General features: G+C 43.8%; 1 protein-coding gene and 1 long non-coding RNA gene across 5 annotated transcripts in view; one reads left to right on the top strand and one right to left on the bottom strand.

The window, feature by feature from the left end:
* Window positions 1-23,179, bottom strand: part of map3k13 (mitogen-activated protein kinase kinase kinase 13) — a 30,786-nt gene that overhangs the window by 3,438 nt on the left and 4,169 nt on the right. Inside the window, exons 2-15 of one of the 4 annotated variants that reach the window (XM_010789366.1) lie at window positions 18,530-18,596; window positions 17,407-17,534; window positions 10,061-10,776; window positions 8,885-9,068; window positions 8,578-8,769; window positions 7,224-7,382; window positions 6,976-7,134; window positions 6,733-6,841; window positions 6,371-6,480; window positions 6,080-6,196; window positions 4,401-4,544; window positions 3,214-3,970; window positions 3,003-3,073; window positions 2,495-2,786 (exon numbers count right to left, since the gene is read on the bottom strand). In XM_010789366.1, the coding sequence (XP_010787668.1) occupies window positions 2,495-2,786; window positions 3,003-3,073; window positions 3,214-3,970; window positions 4,401-4,544; window positions 6,080-6,196; window positions 6,371-6,480; window positions 6,733-6,841; window positions 6,976-7,134; window positions 7,224-7,382; window positions 8,578-8,769; window positions 8,885-9,068; window positions 10,061-10,709 (2,943 nt within the window). In that variant the 5' untranslated portion in view covers window positions 10,710-10,776; window positions 17,407-17,534; window positions 18,530-18,596. Of the gene's footprint in view, window positions 1-2,494; window positions 2,787-3,002; window positions 3,074-3,213; window positions 3,971-4,400; window positions 4,545-6,079; window positions 6,197-6,370; window positions 6,481-6,732; window positions 6,842-6,975; window positions 7,135-7,223; window positions 7,383-8,577; window positions 8,770-8,884; window positions 9,069-10,060; window positions 10,777-17,406; window positions 17,687-18,529; window positions 18,597-23,179 lie in introns of those variants that run through there. The other 3 variants (XM_010789364.1, XM_010789365.1, XM_010789367.1) reach the window with 3 other exon arrangements.
* On the top strand, window positions 690-17,496 carry LOC104961136 (uncharacterized). Its single transcript, XR_800063.1, has 5 exons — window positions 690-761; window positions 9,208-9,213; window positions 9,273-9,276; window positions 17,396-17,402; window positions 17,486-17,496. It is a non-coding gene; the product is annotated as an uncharacterized lncRNA (long non-coding RNA).

Raw genomic sequence — 23,179 nt, 5'->3', positions numbered from 1 at the left:
ACACCTTCTGTCCATATGTGCTTTTTATTTAAAACATTTTTGATTAACTTTTGGTTCACATTTCAATACATTCACATCTGACTGAAGATTGGCCCCATGTATTTGTGATGTTGCAAACTCTGTGGTACAAGGCGTGTTGTGAAGCTCATAAAGTGAGGCAAATAGAAATAATCAGCTGATGGAGTGTAGATGTGGAAATAGGTGCATTCGATCAGCTGACTATGTTTTTCTCCACACTTTATAAGCCTATAACGTAGGGTTACGTGTGGTAACCCATGTTATATAAGCACATTGGAGCCCTCTACTGGACTCTATGGGTACTCCCCTCAATCCTATCTATGCACGCATTCTTTCACTGAGACTTATACCCGTAGCCGGCCCCCTGGGTGGGCCTACCTGAATGCGCGCTAATCCACTGCATAAGAGGCGGCCCCACCCGCTCACTGNGGAAATGAATTTCAGCGCGCCATGTTGAAGGACATCTCATTTCTCTAAATAGCTCCTCCAGAGAGCCTCCTCGACGCTCGATCCTCGGTCCTCGAAGTGCATTTAGAGAAATGAGATGTCCTTCAACATGGCGCGCTGAAATTCATTTCCGGGTCACAACCGGAGGACCGAGCAGTCGAGGAGGGGGATTTGATGAAATGAGAAAGGGCCCCTCAGTGCTCTCCAAACAAACACACAGGACATCCATCACACGGAGGTTTCTCCCTGAAGTCTCTGCAGCTCTCTGGACAACACGCTGTCTCAATCCGTCCACAGTGAATATGAGGGGGGAAATTAAAATAAATGCTTTAGAATAAGAAATATAAAGTTGACAGTTGAGTTGCTCAGTTTTTTAAGATTGTCAATACTATTACTGTATAACTAATATATCAGGTTAAGAGGCACATTCAAATAAAGATTGGTCTTTAAATACATTTTGAATTGTTTGTCTAAAGTCAAGGATCTAGAACTGATACTTAGTTTTAATGGTAGTCTGGTTATTATGCTGTTTGGAGGAGGCATCACAGGTAAGAGCATTAACTAGCTACCATCACATGTACCTTAGCTTGACTTAAATGTATTAAACGTATAATTAAGTGATGGCAAAATATAAATAACTAATGTCATGCAAACATATTAATATTTGCTTGATTCCAGAGTTGAATTTAGCATAATTGCATATAAACGTCAAGGAATTTTAAGATTCTGAAATCTTCGTTCAAAATAGAAAATAGCATGGATAATTTACAAAGGCTTTGAAAACACCACCGTTAGTGCCAAAGCAATAGGCTATAATATATTAATTACTGCTGTAGACTACAACCACTACTTGTTTAGCTAGCATAAACTCAACACAGCTAGCGTTAGCTGGCTAACTGACGTTATTTTGCCGCTAAACTGCACAATATAAAACGGTTGTCTTCAAAGCGGATTTAATCCTCAATCACAATAATAATATTCAAAGTAATACTGGGAAAGTAATAGGCAAAACTTACCGTTGATTGACGCGCCATGTCAGCGGCCTGGTAGCGACACAACCGTTAGCCCCGCAGTCAAGCCTCGTCGTTCTGATAGCTCCGCCCCTTCGCTCCAACCCCCCTCCCTCCCCCCAAATCTACAGCTGATCTACAGGTGAAAATTACTTTTGCGACACATTTATCGCAAGAAGTGTAGCAAAAGTCAAGACCGCAGATTCGTCGATTTATACTGCCACAGAGCAGATTCGTCAAGTTGTAATGACTGATTTGAGAGGTTGTAATAACCAAGTTGCAGTTGTAATGGAAAATATATTTTTAAAAAATGTATTTTTCTGCAAGTGAACATTTCATCACTAAGTTCATTTTTTTTCTACAAGCTACAAAAACTTTTTTTTTCTTCTGTGACTTCAAATTTGGTTCACAGTTACGTGGATATTTTATACAAGTGTACATTTGGTTCACAGTTACGTGGATATTTTTATACAAGTGTAAGTGTATGCACACAAGCTCAGATTTTTTTTCTGCAAGTGCTCACATCAGGATTTACACGCTCTCGCATTTTGCACCATATCTACCTTCATAACCTGCAGCGGTGAGCGGAACAAAACACACACTTCAGGTTAGAATATCACACGTAGGCCTAGCTATTTTAATTACCTCTCAAACTAACAAACTAGTTATAAATATGTTTAGTTTCACTGTCGGGTCACTCATTACTGATCCGCGAGCTGCATGATACTGACGGGCTGTCAGGAGAGGGAGAGAGCGCTCCGTTTATTATAAATGACTGTACACTTTTGAATAATGTAGTTAATCTACTATAATTAGTTTGTTTAATATTTAAATTATATCAATTTGTTTTAAAGCTCAATAAATAACAAAGAAGACCTTTGACCGGCACTTTTCTAATTTTGTCCGGAAGATTTTAACTTTAACGGACATGTTGAACGGCGAAAAGATATTCTAACGGGAACTCTGCTACTTCCCAACTCTGCATGGCTATAATGACAGATTTTAACCACAGTACTGACCTCGTAGCTGTGTTCGTCGGAGCACAGTTTCCCCAGGGAGATCTGGGTCTTCACCCTGCGGACGGCGCACTCCTTGTCGGAGAGGCCGTCTGATTGGGTGGAGATGTCGATGGGGATGTCGGGGGTGTGGGACAGCAGCTCGTCCAGGTGCTCCTCCTGGCTGGTGCTCAGCCTCTCCAGGGGCCCGCTGTGGGAGTGGTCGCTGGTGTTCCCCTCCTCCCCGTCAGACACCGACAGGTTCTCTGAGCTGAAGGTGGAGTAGGACTGGAAGCTGCTCATACAGCGATGAGGCCTGTGAGGCAGCGGAGGAAGAAAACATACATTATTTTAATCCAGTTGTTCCATTTATATACTGCTTTATACGTGTTTCATTGTATACAGCAAACTACAGTGATTATATTGGTTATGGTGCTGTATTGGCCTGTCCTTTTTTTGCAGCATGTCATGTAACAGCTTTACAACACAGTGAAGGTCGAGGTGGCAGACTTAGCAACCAACTAGATTTTACCTCTGTCTCCGTGGAAACTCCACTTCACTATCAACCTCTCCCTCCTCCTCTTCAGACGACTCATCCCCACCCTGTGAGGGAAGAAATGACAGCTGTCACACACACACACACACACACACACACACACACACACACACACACACACACACACACACACACACACACACACACACACACACACACACACACACACACACACGGCTCTGCTCACCTTCCTGAGGGGTCTGAGGGTCCGGGGCAGGGCGCTGGCCAGGATGTGAGTGCGTTGGGATGCCTGCTGTTCCTGCGGCTCAGCTTTCTTTGCGGCCTCTCCGTCCGAGGTGGGGTCTTTGCTCTGGGCCCCTAAAGAGGACACGGAGCCTTTCTGGGTGTTGAGCAGGGAGTAGTGAGGCAGCTCCGGGTGGCTGGCCGCAGGAGGGGTCTCCTGACAGTGTAGGCAGCCGGGGAAGGGATGGGCCTGGCAGCAGGGGCACAGAGACCCAGCACCAGCACCAGCAGCGAGGCTGGTGCTGGTGGATGAAGTCCGCTGTCGTGTGTTTGCGTCCACAGCGGTGGATATGAGGTCGGGGCTGCAGCCGGAGACGCGGCGCTGCAGGTGGTCCGTCTGAGGGCTGCGGAGAGGGGCTGCGGGGCCGAAGTAACGAAGGTTGTTGGCACAGTTGACAACGGCCTCCTCGCGGCCCTTCAGGGGGAGAAGAGGCCCCTCTGTGGTTGGGAGGTGGTGGTGGTGGTGATGGAGGAACGGCTGCTCCTGGAGGGATTGGGACTCTTCTAACGCTGCGGTGAGAGGCCTCAGCAGGCCTGGGAACTCGCTGTGGCTGCCCTTGCTGTTGGCGCGGCGATGGCGAGGCTTGCTGCGGTAGCGGGCTTTACCGGGAGGGGTGGAGATCTTGGGGCTGGCGGAGAGAGGCGAGGGGGAGGGGAGGTGGTCCAGGCCCGGGATGCCTTCAGAGCGAAGCAAGTCCGGCCTGAAAGAATGGCATTTATTTAACATTACATAATGTATCTGAATTTATTTATTTTCCTCATAACTTTATGTCCAATGTGTAAAACTTCAACTTCTGGCTTTACTAGAACCTAATTAAGTAAGTCTGTATTAGTTTATACGAGTTGTACAGTGGCGTATTGGAGAGTTTATTTCTCTTATTAGTGACTTTAAAACCCCAGAGAATATTTTGCTTGGAAATTGTTGTTGTTTGTTATCACTTTACAAAAATGTAGTTTTTACACTGAATATTATACCCCTGTAATTCCTTTTTAAACTTCAATGGCCCAATGTCAATTATTTAACAGATCAATTTGTAACTCATCATCTGGATGAACCTGAGAATGCCAATGCTAATCGATGTTTGGCGTCATACTTTTCAAATGAGCTGCTCGATTCTCTACAGTTCATACCGTTTGGTGTTGGGCATCCCAGGTTTGTGGGACATGCTGCTCTTCTTCTTGATGAGCTTCTCGACAGCGTTGGACCTGACGATGGGTCGGACCAGCTGGCGCTTATAGGTTCCGGGATATTTCTTCTCCACTGCCGACTCTCTCCTGCAGGTGCGGCAGAATTAGTTTGGAGTTACCGTAATTTTCGGACTATAAGGCGCACCTGAATATAAGCCGCAGCAGCGTCATACCACTCTTGGTTCCACTTTTACTTTTGCGCGCTACCTGTCTCACTCTTTTCCGGCCTCCAGCTTTTCCTGCTGGAACCCGCCGCTTAAAGGTGGGGGTCCGCGGACCGGCCATAGAGCCCATAGAGTTAAAGGTGGTGGCCGTTAGCTGTACAAATCCATAGATTAGCCGCACCGTTATATAAGCCGCAGCGTCGAAAAATAGGGAAAAAGGCGCGGCTTATAGTCCGAAAATTACGGTACTTAACAGAGCGCAGCATTCACACACAGTTTCAAGAGTTTAACCAACACTAACATTACTCCACAATTGATCTGAAACCAATACAGATGATCCCTCTTTCAGTTTGAATGCAAAAAATTACTTTCTATTTTATTTATTTCTTTGATTGTTTTGTTTTTTTGGAAAACACAGGACAAAATATACAGGAATTTTTCAGAAGAGGGAGAAATCCTCACGGGGGAAAAAATGTATCACGGAATTGGCAAACAAATCTGAGGTTCATTTCCCAAGCAAAAATAAGTAGTTGCCTGAGAAGTGCAGCCAAAATGTGAAAACCATGTAAAACACACGTCTGAATCAGGGACATCTTTTAAATCACTTCTTAAAACTCTCCTTTTTATTAAAGCTTATAACTAATGATGATACCACTCTGTTCGACTTAACATCCATGTATTATTTCTTTTACCTTCTTTCTTTTTTTGTATGACTGCTGCTATGAAATGCTGGATATTTTATTGGGTGGGTTTGGGGAATTTCTCATGCTTTGTTGCCAACTGAACGGTTTGTTTTAATCCATGTAAAGCACTTTGTGACGTTGTTTTGAAAAGTGCTGTATCAATAAAGTTATACTTATTATTATTAATAGTGATGTGAATCTTTCGCTGTACTCTGTGTAGGGCTGCTCGATAATGGCAAAAATCATAATCTCGATTATTTGGGTCAATAATTGATATTAAAAACGATTATCCATTTACTTTGAAAACATCAATTTATTGAAGAAAAAAATGTGAACAGTATGTTTTTATCAGTTGATTACCCTGAACTTTAAGCATAATTCAACTGAATAATAAAAAAATAATCGTTTTATTTCGATTACGTTGTTTTCGTAATCGTTGCAAGCCATAATCGTAATTGCGATTAAAATATGATTAATTGAGCAGCCCTAACTGTGTGTAGTGACAATAAAGGATTAAAATCTAATCTAATAAAACACCCTATTGTTCTAGTGTTACAAACTGACTGAAAATAGTTACTTTTTCTCTATTCTCCTCACTAACTAAATATACAAACATTTGTCCTCCTGACGGACCATTGTAAAGATCTCCATTATTTTATTGCTGGAAAAACCTTTTATAAGGAGCAAATAATAGTAAGGTCTGATACTGAGGAAGGGAGCAGGACAGCAGCACATCTAGCTGATGAATACCCTGATGAAGGATTTATTGACATACTTCATGAGTTCCTTCTCGCGGACCTCCAGCTGCAGCATGATGGCGCTGAGCTCCATGTACAGGTTGTTGGCTCGCTCCAGCTTCCTCTCATAGTGCTCCCGGATATCCAGTGCGTGCCTGAGAGAGTTTAGGAAATGCATACAAATGTTTACTTCCAAACTCATTACCAAGCTACATCATTAACAAGGAGTATGTCATTCAAATACTTTTGAAACCACAACAAGCTATGGGTTGCCTGCTGCTTCCTCTACCTGTAAATCATGCCTCCTTGTGTCTCTCCTCCCTACACACCTGAGTTCATCCCTCCTGCGTCGGATCAGCTCCTCGTCCAGCCTGTGGATGCAAGTGCCTTCACTTTTGATCTTCTCAAAATGTTTCTTCACTTCCTCCCTCCATTCTGACTGTAATATGGATGAACACATACAAAGAAAAATGAAAATCCACTCTTGCACACATATTCAATGAGACTCAGCACTAAGATAGTATAATAGTTATTAGTATAGAGAGAATATAATAAAGAGATTAATACTATCTATCTTATCTACTGGCTTGTGTACTACTTTATTATTTAAGCACAGGAAAGTTGTGTTTGCAATTGTATAAAGTCCTGTGACAAATACAAAGTGGAGGTTATTGAGTAAAGTAGGGCCGACCTGAGACTTGAAGTAGGTCTCCTGAGGAGCTCCCAGGATATCAGCAGCAGCAATGTCGAGGTGTAGGAGGATCTGACGAAATGAGGGCCTATTCCTGGGCTTGCTTTGCCTAAAATAAGCAAATAACAGGGAGACGATATGTAATTATATGAGAACGGTAAGGAGGCGCCGTTAGCATTTGTCTTAAAGTATAGACGTAGCACCAAACCTTAAAACAGAATACACAGTGTTATCCACACGCACCATGTTTGTTTCATGAGGATTTTGAAGCCATCCGGGCAGGTGGAGGGGACAGGAAGGTGGAGACTGTTGCTGCCCACACCCCAAATGATGGCGGATGAGTCCACGTCTTTGTAGGGAATCTCTCCGGTCAGAAGTTCCCACAACACGACCCCAAATGACCTTCAACAGAAAAGCAAAGAGAGTAAGGCGTCAGTACAGCTCCACATTAATGACTTTACATTTCTTCACTGTGTAGTTTTAGTACTTACCAGATGTCTACTTTTTCCGACACAGGCTCATTTCTTATCACTTCTGGGGCCATCCAGGCCACCGTACCCGCAAATGACATCTTTGTACTTTTGTCACTGAGCTCTTTGGACGTTCCAAAGTCAGAGATTTTCACAGTGTCGTTGTATGTGACCAAAACACTGAAAAACAGACACAGACAGAAAACTTGTCAGCAAGGTTTAATCTAGAGAACCAAGAAAGACAAAGCTTCTACAAGTTTACGGTGGTCCTGTAATAATCTTTATCCTCCTCTAGTAATTATAGTGTTCATATAAAAACATCATATTGAAGCCAAGCAGTGTCAGAGCGACATTAATCCAGGTCACATGAACCTGTGTTAAACCTTTCAGACTTTATCCTGTGACATTTCCACTGCTTTTAAAGGGGGTTGACATTCTTTTTGTAGCATTTAAATCCCCAAGCCAAAAAGATGGCTACAGAAGCACAATTGTACATCTGAATCAGCCCATTAGCGAAATGAGACTGACCTTTCCAGCACAGTCAGTAGCCTGCTATCATTCTGCTGACTAATACAGTGTTTGGCACTGCAGCAGCATGATGATATCGATTAGAGGAACAGGGCTACAGTGTGCAGGGGAGGAGGAGCAGGACACTGTTTCGACTCTTGTCGAAGGAGAGAGGGTTTTATTATTTCTGAGAATAACATTAGTTAACGTCAAGACTCCAAACAGATGAATGGATGAATTGTTGTTGCTAATCAACTTGAAGTACCACAGCAGGGCTTTTACATAACAGGGAAAAAACAAGAAAACATATGCGTACCGACGCATTGAAATTTAAATTATATCTATTACTATTCAACACAATTATAAGTGGGGGACCCACTCAATGTAAAGAATATAAGAATATTTTGCATAGTATTAGAAAACAAAGTGGTGAGAGCTGAAATGTAAATACTAAATGTAAGCTTTTCATGTTTGATAGTGATAAGATAATTGATAATTTCACATATTTAAAGTACAGAAGTTCATAACCTATAGTTTACCTAAGATTAAGAAAGGATAGGATGTAGTCAGCAAAAATGGATGATTCAATATCCCAGCTCTAACCTAACTGATATTATAGTTTTTACAAAACAAAACAAAATAAAGAACATTAAAACTTATTTTGCCAATGTGTTGTTTTCCTTTGAAACTGTGAACAACATCCAAACTAGGACATGTCTGGCTCTAGTCCGAGTAGTACTGGGGCCGATCACTAACCAATGAGAAATGTGGCTTTATATTATCGTTATAATTAATATTCTTATTAATTTTGCATCCCTAAAACGAAATACACTTTCATTCTAAAGTACCAGGAAAGGAGGAAACTCACTTGGGAGACTTGAGATCCCTGTGGATGATCTTGTGCAGGTGCAGGTAGTTCATGCCGCTGGCGATGCCCGTGGCCCAGTCCACCAGCATCCTGGGGGTCACCTTCCTGCCGGCCCTCAGCACCTCATACAGCTGGCCCTGAGCACAGTACTCCATGATGATGCAGTAGCAAGGCGCCTGGGTGCACACACCCCTGAGATGGACAAACAACAGGAACAATGGTTTAAAGACCGATGGATCCTGATAATGACAACATGTTTCAACCTTGACCATTTGAATACCATCAGGTAACATGCTGTTATTCCTACTTGAAGCTGATGATATTTGGGTGCTTGAGTTTTCTCAGGGGTTTGATGTCCGTCTCCTTCTGCTCACGCACTTTCTTGATGGCCACCTCCTCAGAGCGGAAATTTCCCAAGAAGACGGCGCCCTGAGCACCGCTGCCCAGCCACTTCAGCTCTGAGATCTCCTCGAATGGAACCTCCCACATGTCTGGAAACAAGAAGATGACATTTTGTCAAAATAAAATATTATGCAACAGTGTGAACGGTATTGTCAATTGTTTTTCTTTCTGTCCCTTTTTTTCTTCCATGCTCTTATTTGCTCTTTAGAGGAATCGTTCGAAACTAAGCTCATTGTCTCCTTGCTGAGAGTTAACTAAAAAAGGAACAGTAAATATGAAGCTTCAGCTAGCAGCACAGTTAGCACAAAGGAAATGGGCAGATACAGTTAGACTGGCTTTAAAAGTACAACTTAAGCTCACTAATTAAATACTTGTTTGTTTAATTTAATAATAAAAAATAAAAACAAGAGTAAAGATTACCATTTTTCTATTTTATTTTGGGTTGGGCGTGAATAACATCTTGGCTAAACGGAGCCGTACCTCCTAAAGTTCTTTAAAATAAATCCCCATTTTTCTTGAGGTTGAACCTAATTAAAAAACTTTCAAATAAGGGACACATGTAATTTGGGTTTGTAATGACCAATCATTTGAACACATCAGAGTTATAGAAAAAGAAAAACACACCCAACATGATTCACACTAAATGTCATATTTCAGGCCAAACCAAGCAAATAAATACAACGCCCTGTGCATAACTGCTATATCTGTCAAACGATGAATCATATACTTTTCCATCCTTGCTATGGGGTTTAGGAAGCAGAGCGGAGGAGAAGCTATGATGCTGACATCTCCAGCCACATTTGGACATTAGCTAAGAAACCACGATACCCAGCCCAGTTCTGTCTGACCTCGACTCTGTGCGACTCTACCTTAACCATGACCTCGATTTAGACTGACAGCTGACCCGCCTCGCCCACAACGGCAATATGGTGAAGCTGGAGCCGGCTATTCAATTACAGTTTCAGACTACATCAGGAGAAACAGGAGGGAACTAGAGTTTGTTTTTCAGAAGGCTTAAAGGGACATTTGAATTAAACACAGAGAATTAAGTTTCCTGAAGAAACGTAAACCCAGAACTCACCTTGCTGTTGTAGCTTGTATTCTGTCGAGTACGTTTTTCCTATGATGTTCCAGACAGGTCGTAGACAGCCGAACAGCCCCTCCAAGAACCCCCCCGAGCCGGGCCCCGCTCTGTGGAAGTGCAGCTTGATGTCATCGGGGTGAGGATGGTGGTGGTGGTGTTGGGTCTCCCCCCCCTCTTCACTGTAGTCTGCTGGACAGTCTAACATCTGCTCCTCCGTCACACTCCCACAGCCGTGCTCACAGGGAGCGTTCGGAGACCCGGCCTCCTCGTGGCTCTGCTCCTGCAGCTGGAGCACGCTGTTGTCAAAGTGTCCGCCCTCGCTCCGGGTTGAGTCCACGCTCAAGGCTATGTTCGGGGGAGTTACACCCCCCAGCAATGAGTCCTCGTCCTGAACGGGCGTCTGCAGGGTCTGCAGGGGGACGGGCAGGTGCGTCGGCGGGGCGAGGTCCGTGATAATCTGAGGAGGTAGGTTGAGAGGAGGCGCCTGAGGAGGCTGAGGTTGAGAGTTGGGCGCGTTTGAGTTCTTCATGTTGTCCCCGACCACGGTGAGTTTGAGCTCCTCTTTCAGTTTGCCCACCAAGAGACTGGGGCAGGGCGTCCACGAAAGCACCTCGGGGGAGCTACCCATGGTGTCGTGCACGTGCATGGGCTACCCAGTGACAGTCAGCGGGGTGCGTCCTAACACACTGGTTTGTCTGAATGCTGAAAATCACCTGCAGAGTGGACACAAGAACAAGAGGGGGGGGTTATCTACAATATTACGTCCATAGGAAATGAAATACAGATTATCCATTTGGATGATTGTAGACACCCCCACACAACATAAACACAAACTGTTGCCATGGGAACCTATTACTTCCACCAGGAGAAATGAAATCCTCTCATTTCCTCTCATGGATCTGGGATTGAGAGAGCTTACATTAATGATGATTATTTTTAACTGGGAGTGCAAACACTACAGGATGGAGGAGATCAGACATATAAGAAAGGCTTTAAATCAGGGCACACAAGACAGGATTTTTGAATGAAAGACATTGCACAGCGGATAAAAATAACGCAATTCTGGGAAACTTCCGGGAAACAGTCGGGCTAAACCACACACACACACACACACACACACACACACACACACACACACACACACACACACACACACACACACACACACACACACACACCTCTGTGCAGCAGTAACAGTATAGCAGGGATTAAGTCTTGATGTGTATTAGGACAGCTGAGAGCAAAACATCTGCCACGCACATCCCATTCTCACTGCTTAGTAACCAGCAGGGCCGGCAGGAGCCACCACGGGCCCTTAGCCAGCTGCAGAGCGGAACATCCAAACCCTCTACACTGCCTATTAGTGTATGTAGGCTATGGATAGTGGTAGACAGGTGTGTCTGTGTTTTGTTACTCTAGCTAATTAAATGCCTGAAAAATGAACATATTATCACAAGAAATTGTCCCACTATTGAAAAGTGTTATAAAAATCCATTAATTAGAGCTGTTTTTTATTTGCACCTTAGTCTGCAATGGCCAAATACAGAGATATTAAAAGGAATAGCTTGAAGTATATTGAAAAATCTTTTATTTGATTAATCTAAAAGTACATCTATTCATATTGTTTCAACCCAGTGGTCATCAAAACCTGAGAACACATATTTCTCAAACGTGGCAAATGGAAAATATATATGTACAGTTGTAGAGGATTTAACAGCTTAAAGAATAAACAAGGATAAACAAGGATAATATGGTGCAACACACAAATCCCAATAACACCTCACAGTCTTCATAAGCGAATGAACATCTCCGGTGTCATAAATGATGAACTTTTTGGATACAATCTTTAATCTTGATAATGAGGATTTATAGCTAAAATGTGTTTCACTTATTTGAGATGTATTTAATCAGGAAACGCTTAATTGAGATAAAGAAAAACGTATTGGCAAGAGAGGCAGGAGCATAATAAACAAAGTTTCAGACATGCAGCGTTTAAGAGTTACAGGAAACACAACTCAGATACCAGCATGAGTGCAGTTCTTTCTCTCCCTTTATCTCCAGGAGGACATGCCCTTAGAAATCCAATCAACTTTGAAGGGACAGTAGGAAACAGAGAGAGCGATATAGATAGAGGCTGTACAGTGTGTACAGTCGGAACAGCAGATCAAAGTCCAGGAGGTAGGAGACCGAGAGGCTGTGAGCTGGCTCTGTGTTACGTGGAGGTTTCCTGAAGGGGACACGCCGGCCATGAAGTCCTTTTGAAACGCACTTTGTTTATGTTGCCCTCTGCCGCGAACACTGGCATGAACGCACAGTTCTTCCTTTGGGCATGGGTCAAAGTACAAAAAGTAGACCCCATGGATACAGATAACTTTGATGCTGAAATGCTGCAAAGCTTTGACCTCAAGCCTGCAATCCACAGTCCAACATGTGTGTGTGTTTAATAATGCATTTGACATTTTTCCCTTTGGGAAACGATAATAACAGAAAAGATGGGGAAGGAGCAGGGGGATTCAAAATCCTTGACAGGAGATGCTCTCAGTTACATGAGATGTGTCCTAGACCTTTGCTCCGAGCAGATGCCGCTTACATGTTTGTGTGAATGCATGTACTGTATCTGTGTGTGTCTATCGGGGGGGGGGGGGTAACCTGAGCGCTGTGAGAGTGTAGTGGCTGCCAGAAGCTCATCTATAATGCAGGGCCGTCTCTAAGCAGGTTGCTGAGAGTGCAGGGGAAGGAGAGAATGCTCTCTCAGGTATCCAATAAATCCGTCCCTTCCACAGCCAAGACAATCGAGCTGTGCGAGTAGGGGCCCGCGCTGTAATTCCACCCCACGGACAATTCTCGGAGGTGGGCTTCTGACGTGGGCCACGCCGGGTGGATGTGGTCGGCTGGACAAAAACCCTCAAGCACTGTAACCCCTATAACCCAGCTAAAACTGCTCCATTTTCTTTTCACTACAGGGCACAGTCTGACATAAAACCTGATGCCTTTGTGCCTCTTGTAAGTTTGACCCATGTGTACTCTCCTTCCTCACAGGCTGAATCAGGAGTACGTGCATCTATATCTGATGCCAACAATAGGAAACGGACCTCTCGCTCTCTCCCATTAATCTCTAATGGAAGATCTCCATGTGCATTGAATCCCATGAATAATGTTTGGGCGTCCGGATTTCATTTCCACATTTATTTATTTACAGGACTTTCCGAAAGAGACCGTGACTGGGCAAAAGGACACAATGACCGCTGTTTGCTACATGTTTGCATGGAGTATGCTAGATATAGCTTCAGAGAATGTAACAATGCAGATGGTCAGCAGAATGGATAGAGAGAAGAGAGAGAGAGAGAGAGAGAGAGAGAGAGAGAGAAATGATCAGGGGCTGATCCTTTAATCCCTCTAGGGCTCTAGAGACAAGCTTGTACAAACACAGACCCTATTCAGCCCTCCCCCTCTATGTATCCTCTAAACACTTCCTTTCATTTCTTTCCTCTCTAAAGGCCACCTAATGTCAACAGCATCACAGCTAGAGCATCCTTAGTGTATGAACACACTTATAGCTGTGGCAGAGAAGGAACTCACTGATATTCTGTACTACACCACACTTTATATGAGTGTGTGTTTGTGTTTGTGTGTGTGTGTGTATGGCAGCTGGCGATGCAGTGGGATCAGGTTCTGAGACCACACGTGCTCGCACACACACACCCACACACATGCCCGGGGTGTGTCCGGCAGGATCCAATAATCCCACTACTCCCAGCAATCCTCTGGGGAGTGGAGTGTTTTTTTTTGAGGCACTCAGCAAATCCCAAAATGGTTGTTTCGATTTTGTTTCTACAGACTGTATCTTCACAAAAGCAGTTGGACCTTCCACACTATATTAATGCAGCAACAGACAGACCTTTAACACACACAGAGGGGCGCATTGCATTCATGCTCACACTCACACACAGCAGCAGCAGAGTCCTCTATGTCTCTATCATCCCGCTCCTCATTAAGGGAAGCCCTGCTGGGCCCCACAGGGGGAACCTCCCCTTAAAGGTGACAGCTGCGCCACCAACAAAGAACCAATTTAGCCGCTATCCCACCTCATCATTCACACGTTACCATGTCAACACAGCATCCATCCTGACCTTCTGCTACCAGTCACACTCAGTCTCATCCAACACTCAGGTTTGGAGAGGCCAAAAAAACCTTTTTGAATCCACTCAGGCTGTCACACAGGGGGAGAAGAATAGGGTTGGTTTTAAAGAACATACTGTGTGTTCACCGTTTTCTAAAGTTGAGAGTGGGTCAACTTTCCCAAATAATATTTTGCGCATCAGAATGTATTTACTTTTCTTTAACAACAATGTACATGTTATAGCTGTCATCCCAAAAGAAGATGGATACACCTTTCTGTCTCATACCAACCCCTTTAACAACGAATAAGATAACATTACATACACAGACATATGACTTCAACACTGAACAAGAGTAAAACACAGATTATGTCGAAGGAAAGATAAATACCTGCTCAAGAACTCCTCGCTTAAAACAAACTGAGAAATAAATTGATGCAGAGAGCAGCATTCGTCTCCGATGAGAGCACCGCAAGTGATCAATAAGTGTATTAAAGTATAATAAAACTGGACGAATGCAAAAGTCTCTTCCCATCAGTAGCCGTGGACTCTCTTTGTGCTGAGCGACACATGCGACCGTTATTCTGGGTCACAGTTGAACAGCTGAACTCTGGTATCTGTACTCGTCTCTCTTGTCAATGCAGACTATGGACTTTCATGGCTAGAGTTCATCATGTGAGTAATAAATGTTATGAAACAGAAATCAGGAAGCACGCTGTTCATAGATTTCTTTGTCATACGAGGCAGAAAGAATTATAACATTTGAAGCAATATGAACATCATCGGAAACACGACTCTGGCCCTGATTTGATAGTCGGATGTGGGCCGATGTCTAAATCAGCTTTCCCTCGCCATGAGTCCTGCCAGAGGGGATTGGACAGCCGGCTGTAGGTGGGTGAAAGTAATAATCTGCTGCGGTGGAGGAAAATAAACAAATTCTGGCACAGCGTTCGGGAATCTGCCGTCACACAGCCGATATTTCCCTATAATCCCTGTTTCTTCATCTTCCGATTCCCTATGGTGACTCACCTGAGCTGGTTCAAGTACCTGGTGGTGGCTGGAGGGGGAAACTAGCCACACAGCAATAATCCCTGCCTGCCTGTTTGGAGTTTCCTGGGGTTGCATGGGAAATAAAAGCAAGGTCAAGGCAACGCCTGCTGAGGCCCAACTGAGGGAAATCATCACCTTGAATTTGCCTTTTTTGCTGTGAAGAATGGATTTATCAGAGAGAGGAAGAGGGTCAGGTGGGTGATTGAAACTCACAGTTAACTGACAGGAGGATGAAAACCAAAACAGCTACACCTCGGCTTCTCCTTCTGAAATCCAAAACATCAATGACTGACTGCGTGTTTGTGAATGAGTTTAACAGACCCAGCTAAACAAAATGCTCTAGCAGAATAACACATTAAGTTCAGGGTTAACAAGACTGTGAGTCCAAACACAACACAACTCGTGCCTCAAATAGCCTCAGCCAGTACGAGCCAGAATCAGAGAAAAATAAATAACTGAAGAAAAGAGTGTGCGCCATCGACACGTCACACACTCTCCCTCTGGCTTCATTCTCCCAGCCACTGCATCCAGGACACACAGCCTCCTAAAATCTGCAACTACCAAGCTAACTCGGCTCTATAAAAACTCACAGGGCTTCAATATCGGCCTTTTCAGTCAAGCATGCTCTTTGTTCCAAGCTATTCTAACAGGAAAAAGCTTTATGGAGCTCTTTTTACGAGTGCTAACCAGATCCACCCGGAAAGAGATGATGAATGCAAACAGACAGAAAGGGACGGTGAGGCCAAGGAGACAGTGGAGGGGGAGAATAGCTTAGAGAAAAGTAGAGGAAGAAAAGCACACAGAAGAGGACATGGAAGGTTATGAATGAGCAAGATAGCGAGGACAATTACATGGCTGGAAACAGAGAAAGAGTTGAAAATGAAAGAGCGACGAACAATAAAAAAGGGAGAAAGTGATTTTCTGCTGCTGTGGTTGCTCGCGGCACGATACTGTACCTAGCACGCTCCAATGGGAAAGACTCCCAGAGCGACAACAAAGGACACAAGAGGAGCCGGCTCCATGTGAACTGGGCCTGTCTGCGCTGCACGGCCAGGAGACAGCAGCACACACTCCACACACACTCCACACCAGAGCAGCTGCTGCCACAACAGTCCCTCTTGTGCTCCTTTAATAGGGACGGTCTGCCTGGCCCGCCAACAACAAGGAACAGACGCACACAAAAAGTGACAGAACAAGACAAACACACACATATGGCAGGAGGCTGGCTGTGACTGGCACCATTTGAATGGCTGCAATATGAAAATACACAAAACTGTAGAGCTAAAGATTGAAATGGGAGCTGAACAAGAGAAGTGGGTGTGTTGAGCTGCATGTCCTGTACTCTAAAGACAGACTCAGCCCCAGGAAATCAATACACATTAGTGCTTCTATTAGCTCCGCAGTAATACACCTCATCAATGTTTAAATATTTCATCTTTTAACCCGAGATGCTCTAGAAAGAAAGTCCTCATAGATGTGAATATACAGCCATTATTCTAAACGCTGTGTGGAGAATGGATGGATGGAGTTCTCCCCTCCTCCTCCCCTCCTCCTCCTCTCCTCTAAAGCCCGGCTGCCAGCTACTCATCCTGTGCAGTTACATAAACATGCTTAGTAACAGAGGACAGAGGTGGGCACACACAGAGCTTTCATACTGCAGAGTACAATGAAGAGATGGATGAAGATGCAAAGTGGGGTCAAAAGTCAAGGATGATGAAAAAGAAACTCAATCTAGAAAATCTGATGTGTTTAAATGCTCATACGGAGGTGCCAGTGGGTGTGTGCAGTACACGTGTGCCCCAGAAAAAAGTCTGTCAGCACAGCGTCATAATACCTCAGAGTACCATATGGCTGCTCCCTCAGGAGGTGGAGGTTCAGCAAGTCTATACCTTTCCATACATCTCGTCCTGTCCTTCAGAGAAGTACTGCATCAAAAAACAGCAGCAGCAGCAGCATCACCGCTGAGGCTTAAAATAGCTCCTGCACGCACCGACGCACGACCGCTCGACACACTCCTGCAGCACTGAGCAAACACTGACACAGCAGCTGATTCACATACAAACAGCACACACACACACACACACACACACATTGAATGTGCACACACACACACACACACACACACACATCAGATAAATGCCATGAAAGAAAAACAACATATAAGAACTTAAGTACCTCCACATCGCACCGCTTCCACGCAGATGTACGACAAAGACGCAGCATCAGCAGATTACTCACAGCAGACAGAGCTCAGGTCCATGGTCCTCTCAAAGCTCTGAGGCGAGGATGGGAAGGGGGGGAGACTATCGGGGGGAGAAAAAACTGAACCGATGGTAAAGACGGAGAAAAACGGCAAGAAAAGCAGGGATAGAGGGAGAGTGACGGACATTCCTCCAACTCCCGCAGCACCTGCGATGTGAGTGGGTGGGTGGCAGCGTCACCGGGTCGCTGAAGACCTGCTCACGTCACACTTTTCATGAATGGAGCTGTCTGACGCAGAGAGGACGCGGCTCCAAGAGCAGGGGGGAGGGGGAGCAGGAGGGGGTGGAGCTCTCTGTTCAGACTCCGAGAGGAGGAGTAAAGAGAGATGAAGAGGAGAAGAGAAGGAGGGGGGGATGCATTTCAAAGCAGCACCAGCTGGCAGCAGCAGGTTAGGCTGCAGTGGCGTCTCTGCACTGTAAGTAGGACAGACTGTTTCTGCACTAGAGAAAATCCCTTTGTGCAGAATCACTCCTCACTTCCCTCCATGCCACTTGCTTCAACGTCCCATACATGAGTAGACTATATTCTAACAGGTCTATCCATTTTTCACACTTCACACACACAGTTCAGACCTGCTTCTGTACTCAATGAACTCTGGATATGTGAGTGTAGTCATCACGGTATTATGATTAACCCACAATGTCGATACAGGGTTTAAATGCTCAGCACAACCGCTAAACTAGATGTCAGAAAATCCTATTTGATGGTATGTCTGTGTGTAGAACATGACCTTATATACCAATAGCAGCTGCATTTGGCTGATTTTGCCAACTTTCTCACGATGTGGAGCACACAAATCTCAATTCAAACCACCGGACAGACGTCTATACTCAGGAGGAACGAGAAAGTTCAAGCTTCAGGGCCGAAAGGACAGCTTAGAAGAAATCTAAAGGGCAGAGCCAGAATGTCAGAAGAACCCTTCGTTTCTCTCCCTCTCCCCCCAAAGGTCATTTAATGTCTCTCTCAATGTCCTGCTGAAGTAAAAAAAAAACACTTCATTCAGCTTCTTAGCCCATTTGTGTGGGTGTGTACTGACCTGTCAGGTTTCTGAGCATCTCACAGGCCAGCTGGGGGTGATCTGATCTCAGGTCAGGCTCTATGACCTGCATAAACACACAGAGCGGTCCATATGAGTGTCTTTTACAGAGAGAGGATTGGTGTGCTGAACATGTCTTATGCACACATAGTATGGAAAGTAAACAAAGGTATCACCATTTCCAGCTATTTTAGGAAGAGATGAAGATATTTACTGAACATATAGGGCTGCTGTGCCTGTCTTTAGTGTAAATATCTGTGTTTGTGAGTGGAGATGGCAGAGATTGAGACTGACATAAATCAAGAGAGACTAATTGAGAGGGAGGAAAGACTCGGGGAACAGATGCTCCCCCCCATCCGCCCGTTAGCGGCCCAAACCTCTGGGGAAGATATCAAGATTTAGGGAAGGGTAGGAATGTAATGATGCATGCTGGATGGGGGGTTGGGACATTTGGATCAGCTAAATCTCCATTCTCAGGCCACACCCCAGCAGGGGACACTGCCAGAGGAGGAGGTCCGGTGTCCCGGGGCGAGGCTGAGACTTCCAAACACGGCTGTTAAATGGCGTGAAATGACAGCCAAGTGAGTCACTGTGCAGATGGCCGAGTGTCTAACGTGGTTCTGACATTAGGGAGTGAGGAGTCTATTGTTAGATGTGTTAAACTGCAAAGTGCAAAGTGCAAAGTACAAAATGAACACAATGTCAAGCATTCTTTAGCCCCGAGGAGGACAAGAGTGGCTGTAAGCAGAAATCAGTATTCCTGCCATGTGCCTGAAGACACAGCCCTGTAAAAAGACACAGCATGGGAATTCCCAAAAATACAGCTCTAGTTAAACATTGGCAAAGAGAGAGCGCAATATGAGGCCTGGAGTTTAAATTCCTGACCTGTTTGCTTAGCAAGAACATCTAGCTCTGCTCCAAAGCTGAAACTCCGGAGGTCAGCAGATCACAAGCCAGCGTGCTCACGTGGAAACAAGCAAAGCCTCATTACATTACAAAAACAAGCTTAAAACAACATCAACTGCCTCAAATATGTATTTTTCATAAGAAAATATAAACTTTTATAGCTTTAAAGCCAAGGCAGTTATCATAATTTCACTTTAGCTTTTATGGGACAAGGCCAAATAAAACTCAAACATTTGTGTTTTTTGTGCTATGACAAAAACCCAACATGTTTCACCACAAAAGGTTTGCATAAATAAAAAGCACATATTATGCTATAATATAAAAGAGACCTAAATAAAGTGGATGTCCCCTCATTAACTAACCTTTCTATGTACAGTCTATGTCTCAAACTACACAAACTTTGTTTATTTGACAAACGGTTGGCAGTGGTGTGAGATAATCATCCGTTTACTGTTTTAATGTGCAGTGTTGTTACAAAAGATTGGGTCTTCTAAGTTTAATTAAACGTTTCAAATATCATTGGGGAGCGACACGCAGTGCAGCAGCTGAAATCTGAGCGTATTTACTTTCCACTTTAATTATGGCTTACTCAGGAAGAAACTGCCTTTGCTGTCTGTTGAGAAATTACAGATTTGGCAGATTTCTCAAATCAAAAGATACAAAATCTCCATGCTGGGATTACAGAACACTTCTTTTATGATCATGAGTAAACAACAACTCATGGCCTCTCAACACATCTCTGCTGTGCCCACCATCTGCCATGTTTAGCTCTAACCAGCACAATGTCATAAATATCTGTCAAATATATCATGATTCAGTATATGTTTTACATTATGAGTTCTAAGTTGGTCTTATTATATCCACTACTTGACTAAGAAAAATGTTGAAGACTTTTTAAATCCAAACAATTTTGTTACACATTTATATATTCCAAGCCCCTCAATAGAAAGCCAGATCTAAATTACGGCTATGATCAGGTATTGACGTCCCTTACTCAGTTTTTGTATACAACATATTTAAATATATTTTTCTTTCCAGCGGTGACCGGAGCCTCCTGTTGAGTCTCCATCAGCGACAGTCAGTCAGTCAGTCAGAGCTTCAGCTGTAAACCACACCGTTATACACACTCATTACTATTTCACCAGCAGCGGAACAACAGCACTGACAGCTCCTGTGTCCTCCGCATGAGTAAGAGAATAAGCACCATCGCAGTTTACAGCGGTTTACCTTTACAATCTGCCATCGCATGCAGCCGCCAGGTATACACACACACGCTGACACACACACACACACACACACACACACACACACACACACACACACACACACACACACACACACACACACACACACACACACACACACACACACACACACACACACACACACACACACACACACACACACACACAATTTGACTTCTTGAGGGGTCTGCTACATTTTAAAAACAAAGTTCAGGTATGTGTCGATCAAACTGTGCCCAATACAACTGGTGGAATAAGTTATGAGATCGAGCAAAAAATCAATTCAATGATAAAATAACTCACTCTAAAGAAAAGTAGAGTTCACTTGAGCTGTCAGATGAAATCAACATAAAAGGAATGTATGCTTTACTCACTTGGTCAAATGATGGGGTTTGTATAGTGCGTTGTGCGCCACCTTTATATATTCTTTGTCCCTTTATAAATCCAGCTTTAAAATATTTTAATAATAGAATAACTATTTATTTTATTATTACCAATGGTAATCCTATAGCCGGCAGTCGCTCATGTCTTTGGATAAAATGGAGTAATTGGATGGAGAAAGTCAGATGATTTAGGGAAATATGTGAACTAATGAGGAGAGATTGGTCCTTAATATGTTAACTTCATGCGAGAGGATAAACCCGTTTGCCTAAGATGGATAGAGACAGAGCGGCCTGGCCCATTGGTTGGCTTGGTAAAGGCAGGCATGGATGACTGAGTTCTGCACACAACAACCGCTGATTCTGAGAGGCAGATAATGCTTGTGAGATTACTGTGCTGAGCCCACCAACAACCCCACAGCCTGACCAATCCACGCTGAGAGGACATTACATAACAATGACTGTTCATCACTCCCGCAGGATCCTGCCGGCACCACCACATCCATCCTTCTCTGTCGTGAGTCCAGAGGAGACTGGCGAACAGATGAGGAGCAGCAGACAGGAAGCCGTCCTCCCTCCCAACGGCACCTGGTAATCCCCAGCATGATTTATGGGATTGCGTGCTGAGCTATAATGCAGAACACAGCAGCTAGTCTTAGATAACATAACATTTTATGAAGTCTCTCCAGCTCTCTTGCTTCTGATTGTTTAACTGAAGAGAATTGGGAGGAAATGAAAACACACTGAGATGTTCACCTCGTCTTCATCACATATTCCCACTAGGGATGGGAACGATTAATTGAATATTCTAAATTATTCAGGTATTCGAATATGAGTTATGAATATATATCTTTTTTTAACATCTTTTTTTTGGGAGGGATGTCTAAGTTGATTACATATTATCAAATGGAATAATTCAATGTATACCACAGTGCCATAGCTAAATGTGTTAGGTCTAAAGGTGTGTTTTGCTCCGCTCACCGGTCCCTCACAGCGGGCAGAGCTGCAGGTCTCTCTCTCTCTCTCTCTCTCTCTCTCTCGTCCGGTTATACTTCACTCGCGTTTATGTCCAAATCCATCAGAAAACCAAGTTATGTTTTAAGCATGAAAGCTGTAGGCCTATAGCTGTCAACTGTTCAAACCAGTTCAATACATTTGAAAAAATTCGACTCGGTTTCTATACTTATTTGAACATGTATTTATTTATTTTTCAAAAAAAATAAATCCCACATTTTTTTTTCTTTTTATAGGATATGTACATAACATTTCGGTTAATCGTTTTTTTGGGGGTTGAATATTCGAATATACATTTGCTTTCAAATTCCCATCCCTAATTTCCACATCCCAGGACAGAGGATGTAATAGAGAGTGTAGCTGCAGTGGTAAGATATGACTGTGCAGCTGCTGGGGGGGGGGATGCTGTTGCTGCTCGCAGAGGTCAGAGGTCAACGCGAATATGTGAAGTTACATGTACAGAGTGTACATGTGATGGAGGGCACTGCAGGGCAGAGCATACACTGTACATACACTGTGTACAGCTGTATCATTAGCAGACAAAACAAACACATCTTAAGTTCTATTAGGCCATATTACATCTTGAAATGACCTGTGTTGTTCGAAAAACGTTTACAAATTGGCTGGTAAATGATTTTAAATGATTAACTGATTGTCAATATTGTTTCCACGGGCTGATGGAGCATAGGTCCGATTACTTTATTGTACATTTTGTTCTGCCTTGGAACTAAAAATCAATAAGACATTATTAAAAACAAACAAAAAAATATCTTACTCTCAATTATTGATTTGGATCCAGTTAAAAAAAGTCAATCTAGGTTGGCCTAAATATAAATAGTTTGCCTCCTACAGTATGCTTGCTGGTGCTTCAACATTTGCTTTGGTCACATGGTGCACACATACGCCGTGTTATTGATTAGTATAACAAGTATAACTCCTGGACAAATAAAACAGATTACACGAAGATCCATGAGTAACGATGCATCCCTTTTATTCACATATTATTCTATAGATGCACTCAGCAGGGGTCAGAGATCACACACACACACACACACACACACACACACACACACACACACGTGACGACACGACCGAACGGCACACGA

Source organism: Notothenia coriiceps, unplaced genomic scaffold, assembly GCF_000735185.1.
Source record: "Notothenia coriiceps isolate Sejong01 unplaced genomic scaffold, NC01 NC01_scaffold00032809, whole genome shotgun sequence".
NCBI classification, from domain to species: Eukaryota; Metazoa; Chordata; class Actinopteri; order Perciformes; family Nototheniidae; genus Notothenia; species Notothenia coriiceps.
The sequence above is the reverse complement of the archived record's forward strand: the minus strand, read 5'-3'. Positions and strand labels throughout refer to the sequence as shown.